The sequence below is a fragment of the Tachysurus fulvidraco genome, chromosome 20, assembly GCF_022655615.1.
Source record: "Tachysurus fulvidraco isolate hzauxx_2018 chromosome 20, HZAU_PFXX_2.0, whole genome shotgun sequence".
In the NCBI taxonomy this organism is placed as follows: domain Eukaryota; kingdom Metazoa; phylum Chordata; class Actinopteri; order Siluriformes; family Bagridae; genus Tachysurus; species Tachysurus fulvidraco.
Genome location: NC_062537.1, coordinates 18089190 through 18102165, shown reverse-complemented (window position 1 = coordinate 18102165; position 12976 = coordinate 18089190). Strand labels below are relative to the sequence as shown.

At 39.8% G+C, this 12976-nt stretch overlaps 1 protein-coding gene across 7 annotated transcripts; it reads left to right on the top strand.

Moving 5' to 3' along the window:
• The first annotated feature begins 124 nt into the window (after positions 1-124).
• slc35e4 (solute carrier family 35 member E4) lies at positions 125-12338 on the top strand. Of its 7 annotated transcripts, none has more exons than XM_027175376.2 (4): positions 125-312; positions 1220-1348; positions 3609-4216; positions 9379-12338. In XM_027175376.2, the coding sequence occupies exons 3-4, from the start codon at positions 3628-3630 to the stop codon at positions 10329-10331; spliced, it is 1542 nt and encodes a 513-aa protein (XP_027031177.1). In that variant the 5' UTR covers positions 125-312; positions 1220-1348; positions 3609-3627; the 3' UTR covers positions 10332-12338. The 7 variants fall into 7 exon arrangements, 6 of the variants coding, with proteins under 6 accessions (XP_027031177.1, XP_047661005.1, XP_027031176.1 ...); XM_047805049.1 differs by having other exon boundaries at positions 1167-1348; XM_027175375.2 differs by lacking the exon at positions 1220-1348 and having other exon boundaries at positions 126-312.
• Positions 12339-12976: the final 638 nt, after the last annotated feature.

The window sequence follows — 12976 nt, the reverse complement described above, 5'->3', positions numbered from 1 at the left end:
ATTGCTGTGGTATAAAATAAATAAAAACCCTTTTTCTAAGTGCTTACGTCAGGTATCTCCACAGACTTCTATTAGCTTAGTGCTAATTCTGGCCTCTTCCAATATGGCCGACGCATTTCCGGCTCGCAGGAGCTAGAAATAACTGCTGTTTGGAACACACCAATAATAGCTGTCGTCAGTGTTCAGACAAAAGTGCGCAGGTTAGACAGAAGCTGTCGCTTTATAACACACCACGCAGCTGCTCTGACAATAACAGCGACTGAAACACTCCATCATCAGCACCTTTATGAAGCATTAACAGCCACAGACAGGGTAAGTTTACAGATAAACATGTCGTTAGGATGTTAATGTGTAATGCTGTGGCTTCTGTAGTGATTGCTGTTATTTCTCGCTGCTTTATTTCTATATGCGCAGTCCGAGATCACTGTGTACACACACACACACGCACACACACACACACACGCACACATACATACACACACGACCTTTAGCTGTTTTCATATTGGTATTTATTTGTTATACACAGTGTTATAATCGTGTCATTACACTAATACTATCTTTATAATGACAATCCCAAGTACTTTTGAAATAAACCGAGAGAAACCCGAGCTGAATAATAATAATAAATAACGTTTGGGTTCCAGTGTAACAGGTATACAAAGTATACAACTAAATATTGTTATAATTCACACAAAATTGTTCTCTTGTACATTTTATGATACCTGATAAAGGTGTGCTCCTCCTTTAAGTGTTGCGAGGTCACGGTATAACATAATTTCCTGTCCTAACCCCTCCTCCTCCCTTTTGATCTGTGATTCAATGGAAGATGTAGGTTTCTTTTGTCATCCTTTTAATTTAATGTAATCCTTATTTTAATATTATTTTGTATATTGGTATTTCCACCTCAATTTATGTGTAAAGTATTATTTTATTTATTATTGGGATTATTTTCGTCATTTTACATTCTTTGAGGTATATTTGTTTTTTATGTGAGACCAGCACATGCTAATAGAAGTACATCACTTGTTTTATAGAGTGTTATAAGGGCCACTCAATCTTAGGCTGCTTATTTGTCTCTGTTAATCAGGTATGTTTTCTGTATATTATTCTATGCTTATTTTCTTATGTTCTCTCTTGCCCTTTTGATCTGTGATTCAATGGAAGAGAGTGTTATAAGGGCCACTCAATCTGAGGCTGCTTATTTGTCTCTGTTAATCAGTAAAGAGATCCAGTGAATCGGCTGCCTGCTGTCCCGTGTCTGTCTTTGCATCGCACAACGCAACACAACGCAGACCAAGTTTTAATACCCGGTGTCGCGAGCCGCACGTGAGCCGCACGCTGCGCATAAGTGAGCCGCACGGGTTACATACACACACACACACACACACACACACACGACCTTTAGCTGTTTTCATATTGGTATTTATTTGTTATACACAGTGTTATAATCGTGTCATTACACTAATACTATCTTTATAATGACAATCCCAAGTACTTTTGAAATAACCCGAGAGAAACCCGAGCTGAATAATAATAATAATAATAATAATAATAATAATAATAATAAATAACGTTTGGGTTCCAGCTTAATGTATTCTATATTTATATTTCAGATCATGAGATTGAATTTGTTCATTTATAGAATTTCAATATGACAGTGATGGCCGGTTCGTGAACGAATCGTTGTTTTGAACCGGATCTTTTTAGTGAAGTGGACGAACCAGTTCACCAAATCGGACTGATTCGTTCTAAACAGTTCGCGTCTTGAGTCAGCGCTGATCCGATCCACAAGTTAGTAAAGTTGCTCACTTTCGGTCATGCCTGACAGCCCCTCCGACACTAAATAAACTAATATAGTAATAGTATATGTAACTATAATAGTATATGTACATATACTAATAGTATATGTAACTCCTGTACACTGAACTGAGACGTTGTGCTGAAAGAACTGTGAGCTGTAAGCTTTCCATCTGATGAACACTTGTCATACGTATGTGAAAACATACTTGGCAAAATAAAGATCTTTCTGATTCTGATTCTGAATCTCTGAATTCGAGATTCTGATTCTGAATCTTTGATTCCGAGAACCGATGAGCTGTTGATACTGCGCATGCGTGAACCTAAAGAGAACAAAAATGCTAATGAGCGCGAGTGAAGCGATGACTTCAGGTGCAAACATGTAAGTTTATTTAATAACAAATTAAACATATTGGGATAGTAACTAGTCATAGGCTATTAAACATTTTTACTAAAAAAAATCATACAACTGTTCACTCAATATATGTCAGTTAATTTTTGACTATTATGCAGGTTAGTCTGTATTTTTATATGCCATTTTTTGTAAGTTGATGATTAATTTATTAACTTTATATCTTTAAGACACGTAAAACATCCACGTTTGCACATCAATGCCTGTAATGGGTGTTTTATTTGCAAAACTTAAATGTAAGAAACGTATTCATCTAAAGTTATGATTACAAATAACTTTTCGAATGTGTTAAATTGATTGTATTAATATCTGAACTGGATTTTTGAAACGGTTCATTAAAACGAACTGTCCGAAAGAACCGGTTCGCGGAAAAGAACCGAACTTCCTTCCCATCGCTACATACGAGGAATTTGTTCTAGTACAAGAGTGTAAACAGAATGGCACCTTTAGGATTTACCACTTCCATTATAGTAAGAAAACGCTCATGTTGTAGAATCAGAATCAGAATCTGAAAGGTCTTTATAGCCAAGTGTGAATTTGTTCTAGTACAGGAGCTCCAAAGTGTAAACAGAATGGCAATGATAAGACATGAACACATTTATAATAAACACAATTAATTGTATGTGTTCATGTCTTATCATTGCCATTCTGTTTACACTGTGGAGCTCCTGTACTAGAACAAATTCACACTTTGCTATAAAGACCTTTCTGATTCTGATTCTACAACATGAGCGTTTTCTTACTATAATGGAAGTGGTAAATATAAACGTGTTTGTTTAAGTGGGAACGTTTTATTTAAAACGCATCTTAGGGTTTACTTTTGAGAACATGGAATACTCGTTGTTTTCTAATCTCAGAAACGGTCGTCGTTATTTTATGTAATGTGTCTGAAATAAGATGTACAATCGTACGTTCTGCGGTTGATGAATGAGATCTGCGGTGCGAACAATTCAAAATGGTGACGTTTCTAAATATATATTTGTCTAAAGTCACGCCTCGTGTGTGTGTGTGTGTGTGTGTGCGCGCGCGCGTGTGTGTGTGCGTGTGTGTGCGCGTGTGTGTTTTCCCTGAAGTTCATCCCAGTGTTGACTCACGTTGGAAATTTACTTCCGTGTTTTACTTATTTTGAATATTCCTGATTGACCAATCGCAGACGGGATCGCCGTACACGTGTGTGAGACTTCACATTTGCCGATTACGTCATTTGTCGAAGACGTTTCCTATGGTTGAAACACCTTACACTTTAGTTTTAGTCTTTTCCCTGCTCTCTACACAGTGATGCACAGACTTCCCTGAGTTAAAGTGGGCGTGTCAGAGCGGGAAAAACACAGGAACCTGTGTGAATGAGGAACAAGGTGTTATTTTCCATCTCAAACTCAAGCTGTGTTTGCGTCAACAGAGTTGAAGATGAAGCGAAAATGATCAGCTCCGATGATGGACCCTCCAAAAGCGAGGAGACCCGAGACGACAGGCAGGGGAGGATGCGTCCACCTGAAACTCTGCACCTTCTGTCAGCCGTGGTGGTGTGGCTGGTCACAGGAACCACCATCTCCAGCTTAAACAAATGGATCTTTGCTGTGTACAACTTCAGATACCCGCTCCTCCTGTCGGCTCTACACATGCTCACGGCCATAGTCGTAGGAGTCATAAAATACTGGTTTGTCCGAAAGCGAGGAGTGGCACAGCAGGAACTGACATCCAGCGCTAAGTGCAAAGTGTTCCTGCTGAGCCTCACCTTCTGCGCCAGCATCGCTTTCGGGAACGTCGGACTCAACTACGTGCAGCTGTCCTTCGCTCAGATGATCTACACCACCACACCGATCTTCACTCTGGCTATCTCATCTCTGGTGCTCGGTAAACAGCACCACGTTCTCACATACATGGCCATGATGCCCATCTGCCTCGGGGCTTCGTTCAGCATCATGGGCGAGGTGCAGTTTGATAAGATGGGCTGTCTGTTCGTGATCGCTGCCACTGTGCTGCGGGGAGTAAAAAGCATCCAGCAAAGTGAGTATGAACTGTACCATTCCTAGTCTCTGGGGTCATACCTTTAATATTGTATTGTGATTGAGTTATGACCGAATTACCAAAAATCTACACACTAGAATCAGAATCAGATTTATTGGCCAAGTGTGTTGACACACACAAGGAATTTGGTTCCAGCAGTTTGTGAGTCAAAGGTACAGACATAAATAACCCTATACTGTATAAGAAAACAATGCAGACGATGAGATACAATATAGACAGAATGAGTATAAAATATGAATTTAGAATATGAACGATCAGTTATGTACATAAAGTGTGGGAGTGCAAATAACAATATTGTGCAATATTATGCTTTTTGTGCAATATACAGCAGCAGTAGTGTGTAATATACAGATGATTTGATGACTGACAGTCCTGATAATGATTAGAGGGTTCCTCCTGTTCACTGTGCTTTTCATCAAGTAAAAGAGGGAAAAAGCAACTAGTAGATGTTTACTTCAATGGTTTTATTATCGATCAGTTATTTTAAAATATGGGTTTATTTAACTTTCAGAAGCATTTATTTAAGATATGGCTGTGGCAAGTACACACACACACACACACACACGCGCGCGCACACACACGTCGTCATTACTCATGTGTTAAATATGTTTACCACAGAGAGGCTATTTGTCAAAAGGGCTGTTATTTATTTTTTCCCCAGCTCGCAGTGTAAAGTTACTAAACCAGTGTCCTCTCCTGGGTGTCTATGAATAGAAGCTGACTGATGTCATGCACCACTTTTAGTCTTTCCTACGAATCCACTGTTCCGTGACGGTTTACGTGCCAGACGGCTGTTTGAGCTTCTGTGGAATCTTTTTGTCAGAGACACGCCACATAGCGGCGCCGGCCGCTCCGTCCACGTTCTGCTTTAACTCAGAGAAGCCGAACCTCCCTGCTCTAAACACACGTTTTAACTCTGTACCTATCTCCAGCATGATTTCCTTTCAGGATGTGCTGTTATTTTTATTGGGAGGGATATAGTGCTGAACTGTAAAACAGAACTATTCCGATTCGTGATGACTCTGTAAGGGTGGGAAGGTTGTGGTCACATATGCACCAACACCTACACCGAGTCATCCATCTGATTATGAAAACAGTGCACAAACACCCGAAGATAAATAACGTCTAGGTTTCCTAAAATGTTGGAACAAACAGCACACTCTCATTAAGTGTCCACTATTTTTATTCACTGCTTTTAAGAAGAAACATCCGTCTAATTTTATGCTTGTTGCTATGCTGCTTTTGTTATGTATCCATTTAGCCACGCCCACATTTTTATATTGTGTTTATACCACAGCGCCATCGGATTCTTGCTTCTGATTGGTCAGAATGTGTCGCCGCATCAGGCAGCAGCTCTAAATGCAATCTATAGCTTTTTATTAACACTCTTGTTCTAGTTCCTTATTGTATTGTAGACGCTTCACATAGACAGGTGTACTCTTTTTGCCCAGACACCAAAAAAATGTAGCTTTCTCCTGTTTGGTTGTGTCCATGTTGATCATTCACAGTGGTGCTTAATATGAAGCTCATATGAAATAGACACTCAAGAATTTGTAGTGTTTCATGAGTATTTCTGTTTTTACCTAGAATACTAGGAGCAATATATTCATCTTGAAAAGATTTTTCCTTCAAAACATTGATATCAAACCCATTTCTGCTCTCTATTGATGCTCCAAGTTCTTGTTCATAAGCAGCTAAAATTTGAAGGCGTTGCCTTTAACCATTAAAATTCTGTGTAACGGTGTCCTGACTCATTTTAGATCAGACTTACTTTCAGAACAGAGTGAAAAAGCGATTCCGATGAAGGAGCGAGTGTTATAGAGTGCTATAACGTATATTGTACCTATAACATAGCAATAAATGGATAAAATAACATTCCATTCTTTTGTGTTCATCATTAGCAATGTTCATCATTAGCAAATTAGCAAATCATTGGCAAAGTGCCGTACTATGAGAGGGACATCACATCACCCCTTCGATGATTATTGTCCTCTCGGTCCTGAGAGCTTGAAATGTCTTTGAGTACACACCCAGTACAGGATATAAACTCTGCTTAGGACACTGCGTTTAGGACTCTGTGATACTGAGTGAATTATGTCATGTGGATATATTGCTTTCTGCTGGATTTCATGATGTTAAATGGTCCACAGTGGAGGAAGTAAACCAGAGAGAGAGAGAAATAGAGAGAGGGAGGGAGAGAGAGAAATAGGGAGCGAGGGATGGAGAGAGAGAAACAGAAATAGAGAGAGGGAGGGAGAGAGAGAAATAGAAATAGAGGGAGGGAGGGAGAGAGAGAGAGAAATAGAAATAGAGGGAGGGAGGGAGAGAAGGAGAGAGAGAAATAGAAATAGAGAGAGGGAGGGAGAGAGAGAAATAGAGAGAGAGGGAGGGAGGGAGGGAGAGAGAGAGACAGAGAGACAGACGCAGAGAGAGAGACAGACAGACAGATAGAGAAATAGAGACAGACAGACAGAGAGGGAGAAATAGAGAGAGAGAGAGAGACAGAGAGAGACAGGCAGACAGAGAGTGAGACAGAGAGCGAGCAAGACAGAGAGTGAGCGAGACAGAGAGAGTGAGATAGAGACTAAATCCCATGATTCCACACTGTGGGACGTTTATTATCTCACTACATGTTTCATAACACCTTTCTGTAACATGGCGTTTAATGTAAGGACGTTGGACATGTTGGATTTCCCATCACACTGATCTCCTTATCACAGATAAGTTTGAGTTTGAGAACAGAAGATTTAGTTTCCAGTATTAGCGCTGAAGGCCAGTATGTGCAGAATCAGACATTGGGGAAAATGTGACAAAATCGGATTTAGTGTGTGTGTGCTACACTTATACATAATGCTACATTTATACATACAGAGAGTCGCAGCGACAATGTGAACACAGATCGTTCATTTTAAATCCGAGCTGACTGGATGTCGACGTGTCCAGTGACATTTAACTTTATGCAAATACGGAGCGTCTGCCATCGAGACAGTATGATGCTGATACACACTGCTGAAGTTTATACACAAACACCAAGGCAGGAATACTGATTAGGAATGCTCCGCCCACTAAGAAACATTATTACTATGGCAACCAACAGTAGAGAAGGAACGCTGTTATTGGCTTTGTATAATCATGACCCCACTCTAACATGTGTGTATGACATGAGGTGAGAGTTTAGTGAAAAGATCATCTCTGCACTATTTGCTCCTCATCCTCATCTGTACAGATTCACAAAAGATACTGAAGTGAAATCCTGTCCGAGTTTGATATCGGTGACGCTAAGTTAAAAATCTTGCCAAATGTACTAGTGTTTTATCGTCCTTTTGCACGTTTTACACGATTCAAACTCTAAAGCAACAGACGCATTAAGCTTATTACAGTAAATACTGTGGAATAAAGAAATAAACAGACAGCAGACGATACTTTGGTTGAGGGGTGTCAAACTCAGGCCCGCGGTGTAATTATATTTGACTCACGAGATCATATCAAATGTGCATTACAGCTGGCTAGCCGCATGCTCCGCTAATACTACAAATCCCAGAATGCCTTGCCACTGTATTGACGCGTAGTCACGAACAGCAAGCGCTCCTCATTCTCTGTTGACAGTCGTTAACAACCATGTTACAGTCACATCGGGCAAGTTAATTTCACCCTCCACAAAAATGACCAAACAAAAGATGGACAATAGGAGCTTTCAAGACAGGAGGGAGGCAGATTATCTGTTCACGAATATAAAGGACAGACCTGTTTGTCTTGTGTACTAACGGTGCTAACGTGTCTGTAAGGAAAGAATGTAACATAAGAAGACAATGAAACGAAACATTATGAAACACTATGAAACGAAACAGAGTGTAACAAACTGATTTTGAATACACGTTTTCTTTATGCACTGTTTCTACTCCAAGGCATGAACTGTTAATAGTCGAAAAGTTGGATTTTTATTGAATGAAATTATTATTTTTGGTTGTTTTGTTGTTGGTTTTGAAAAAGATCCACTTCAAAAAGGAACTTAAAATGGTAAAATGAGAGACATCATTTCTTTTATTTATTTCAATAAGAAATAAACACCACTGATGTGTCTTTTATTTTAATTCTTTTAATTTCTTATGTGTTTGTAATAACAAGCTCTGGTTGTTCCAAATCCTGTGTTTAAGCAAAACTAAAGTTTGTTTCCATATGAAAAAGGTTGAACATTACATATCAGTTGCAGTTCATTTTTCAGTAAATATTGTTTGGCCTGTGACTTTTTCTCAGTTTTATATTTTGGCCCACTGTGAATTTGAGTTTGATTCCCCTGCTTTAGTTATACGGCTTTTCCAAACTTTTCCAAACTACATTTCCTCATTTGGTGTAAAAACGTTTTCATCGATTCATGGATAAGGAACAGGATCGACGACTGCATATGAACCAGGTCGATTAAACTGCGTTTGGAGTTTTTTCTGGAGCTTCCATCCAGCTGAGTAATCGAGCACAAATTCTCATCTAGGTCATGGTGTTAGTGTCACATATCAGTGGGTTATGTTTTTTACAGGCTTGTTTACGGTGTGTGTCGTACACAGAGTAGTCGGCACGTGTTCCAGCAGAAGATCGGAGCATAAAACCTTTACCTTCCTCTGCGTAGTTTCTTTTTTTTACCACAGCACTGCTGAATGCCGAAGTCATGCAGTCAGATGGTGTTCATTTTATTTGCTTTATACCAAAGCAGGGTTGAATTCTTTTCAGGGTTGAAAAATTTCGCTTCAATAGAACAAAGAGGTCCAAACACTGTTCCAGCATGACAATGCCCCTGTGTACAAAGCAAGCTCCATGCAGATACGGTGTGTTAAGTTCAGAGTGGAAGCACTCGAGAGCCGTGACTCTGCTTTAACTCCACTGAACACATTTGGGATAAACCGAAACACTGACTGAACTCTAGACCTCCTTACTATTATCAACAACAGTGTCTGATCTCACTAATGCTCTTATAGTTGAATGACACACTCCAACATCTAGTGAAATGGTTTCCAGAAGAATGGAGGTTATTCAGGTTATCTGGAACGGGATGGGATCTTCATATGAGTATGATGGTCGTGTGTCCACAAGTTTTTGGCTCTATAGTGTCTCTGTGACTTCATTAACGTACATCTTTTGTGAATTTTCAGGCAATCTGCTCCAGGAGGAGAAGATCAACTCAGTATTCCTGCTCTATCTAATGGCGATCCCCAGTTTCTGCATCCTGGCTGTGGCAGCTCTGGTCCTGGAGAACTGGACCACTCTTCAGTCGCCCAACCACTACGATGGCCATCTGTGGGTTTTCATCCTGCTCAGCTGCCTGGGTTCTGTGCTCTATAACCTGGCGAGCTGCTCTGTCATCAGCCTCACGTCCGCCGTCACGCTGCACATCCTGGGCAACCTGAGCTTGGTGGGTAACCTGCTGCTCTCCCAGCTGCTCTTCGATAGCCAGCTTTCTGCAATGAGCTGCGCCGGAGCTGTGCTCACAATCTCAGGGATGATTATGTACCAGAACTCGGAGTTCATCGTCGCATATGTGGACTCCCGTCGCACAAAAGCCTCAAATGGCACTATCTGCACCGATGAAGTACAACCTTATCCAGGATGCACTTATGAAACATCTTCATATCTAGATCCACCCCAGGAAGCATCTTTAGAACTGTCCTCAGAATTATTCTCTACAGAATTATTATCTACAGAGCCATCTCTAGAACTGTATGATGATTCTGAACCATGGGAAGAACTATACTACGATCTAGAACCACCTACAGTACTAGAACATGACCTAGAAGCATCTTCAAAACTGAATCATGACCTTCAAACACCTCTAAATCTGAATCATGTTCAAAAACCACATGCAGTACTTGATCGTGATCTCAAACCATCTTCAGAAGTGTGCCGTGACCTAAAAGGATCCTCGGAACCACCTCCAACACTAAAGCAAGATCTAGAACCATCCTTAGAACTAGACCATGACCTAGAACCATTCTTTGAAATAGACCATGAGTTAGAACCTTCTTCAGAACTAGTACATGATCTAGAACCATCTTCAGAACTAGACCATGATCTAGAACAAACCTCGGGTCTAGTTCCTGACCTATAGCCATCCCTTGAACCAGTCCATGTCCTAAAACCAACCTCAGAACTAGTCCAAGACCCAGAACCATCTACACCACAAGACTATGATCTAGAACCATATCTAGCACTAGATCCTGACCATGTTCATTACTGAGGAACTTCATTAGGACTGTATGATGATCCCGAGTTACCTCAAGAATCATAATTTGAAGGCTACAGTGACATAAATCCATCTACAGGCCTGGAAATGTTTCCAGGACTAGCCGCCCAAAAAAATCTGACAAGAAGACAGAGACAGAATTTCACAAGATAATGAAATGAGGACAGGAAGACAAACTGGAAATCGTAAGCTATAGTCCTTCCTCGCGTGAAGCATCAGTAAATCTTATCAGAGGTACAATTCCTTTGATGAATATGTGACATAAAAATAACCATTTTGGTTTATGGGCTAGTTTTGTTGTTGTCATGGTGACATGACCTCCATATTCTTGCTTTTCTTAATGCCACTGATTGGATTTTGCCAGGCTGGGACTTGGTATAAAAAAAAAAGAAAAAGAAAAAAAGAAAGAAAGAAAGAAAGAAAGAAAAAAAAAGGACAGAATAGAGTTCCATCAGCACAAGTACCATGCTGGTGGGAAAGTGCTAAATGTGTTTGGAGCCACAGTACCGGTACTTCTTCACTGTGCCAATGTATTTCGACTATCCCCAAGCTCACAAAGCTCTGAGACTTCTCCTGTTACCTCCATACACACCGGGTGGCATAAACACTCTTGCGTGAACGCAGATGACGTTATCTTTATCTCCACTGTGAAGCCGCGACCCAGGTGTCTGTGGGACTCAACACCTACTGTACATTCTATTCTGTAGGTCACCTGCGGACTGTTTTAGCACAAAAAAAATGGTTACAATTGAAGAAAAGAAGTACGTCGGTGGTTTTGAGGTACTGTTCTCCTCACTCTGTTAGTCTGGAAGGAGCTTTTAAAGGCAGCTCTTCTTTGTCAGGTGTTTGTTCGGTAATGTTTTTATTCTAAGCTTACGTTTACATACTGCACAGTGGTGAGATCATCTCATTTTTGTTTAGTTTACAGTCAGGACGGACGTTTAAGGAAACCGACAACCTTTTTAGGTGGATAAACGAGACCGAATAAAGTCTAAATAAACTGTTACGAGCAGGTTTACTTACAGACATCAATCTGACTTATGTTCTAAAATGTTTTACTTTTACCGTTAAGATATGATCAGCGTATGGAGACCTGAGGCTTCAGAAGCTATGAGGAAATAATGGAAGTCTGTTTCACCACTGAGAAACTGTCTTTCTTTCACTCGGGGAAAGATTCTGTAACGCAGCAGATGTCGATCGTCTTCCTCTGTAAATTTGTCAGTTTCTGGTAATCGATTTATTTAAGAACGGATCTTTTATTTGTATATTTTTAACTCTTGATTGTCGTTGGATTTCATGGCACAAGTCGGGTTCCTGTTTGTACTTGAATATATTATATTATATAATTTATATATATGTATATATATATATATATATATATATGTGTGTGTGTATATATATATATATATATATATATATATATATATATATGTGTGTGTGTATACATATATGTATATATATATATATATATATATATATATATATATATGTATATATATATATATATACACATACATATACACATATATATATACACATATATATATATATTCAACATAAATTGTCATGTTATTATTATCAGACATCGGGATGGCATAAAACATTCAAACACTATTTAAAAAAAAGTACTCACACACTCACTTATAATATTACAAACACCACAGCCGACCTTATAAAAGCCATTGTCCGAGATGGCCGTCTACAGAACAACATAACCGTCTACTCATGGATTCTGCGGTGCTGTGTAGCCTCGTTTATGTTTAAATATAGCAGAAAGTCTTACAGTCTTCTAAACCAATGACTTGGTCTGGGACACTGAACAACAGGAAGTACAAAAAGACATTAAATTGACAGAGACGTCCATTATATTCACATTGACCGATGTCTTTACTTGCTGTAGAATAGCTGGGACATGTTGTATGATCCTCATTATAAGGTTTTATTCTCAGACCCGGTCTGTGTCTCTAAGGCCACGTTCACGTTCACACGTTCACACTGCAAGTCTTAACGCTAAATTCGGATATTTTCCTCAGATCTGATTTTTTTTTTGTTTGGCTGTTCACATTACCTTTTAAAATGTGGCCTATATCAGATACCAGCGTGAACTGTTTGCTGTTTCGAACTGACCCACATGCGCAAACAAACAATAACGATGTCGTCACACGCAGCACGCCGTTGCGCTAAGTTGGCGAGGTTATGGGGGAAGTAAGCATTTTCACTTTTCTTTCTAAATGTTTGTGTAATGGCAGCACAGAGACACAGTGTTTTGAAAATTTTCAGATGACGAGGGCAACTTTTGATTATTTGATCCGTACTCGCCGGCGCATAATCGTGACGAATGTCGATGTAGATTGACGTAAAAGTCGCATCAAGGTCTGCATCTGATTTGAAAAAAATCAGATCTGGGCTAGATTTGAGTGTTCACACTACTCCTGAAGAAGTCTGACCTGGTCACTTGACCCCCAAAAAAATCAGATTTGGGCCACTTTTACCTGCAGTGTGAACGGGGC

What these genes read in the sequence shown, in the direction of transcription:
- slc35e4 (XM_027175372.2), top strand. Translation starts at nt 3,553, where the DNA reads ATGAGGAACAAGGTGTTATTTTCCATCTCAAACTCAAGCTGTGTTTGC. An exon ending in AGTAAAAAGCATCCAGCAAA is followed by an intron (nt 4,217 to 9,378) that starts GTGAGTATGAAC and finishes GTGAATTTTCAG; the next exon opens with GCAATCTGCTCCAGGAGGAG.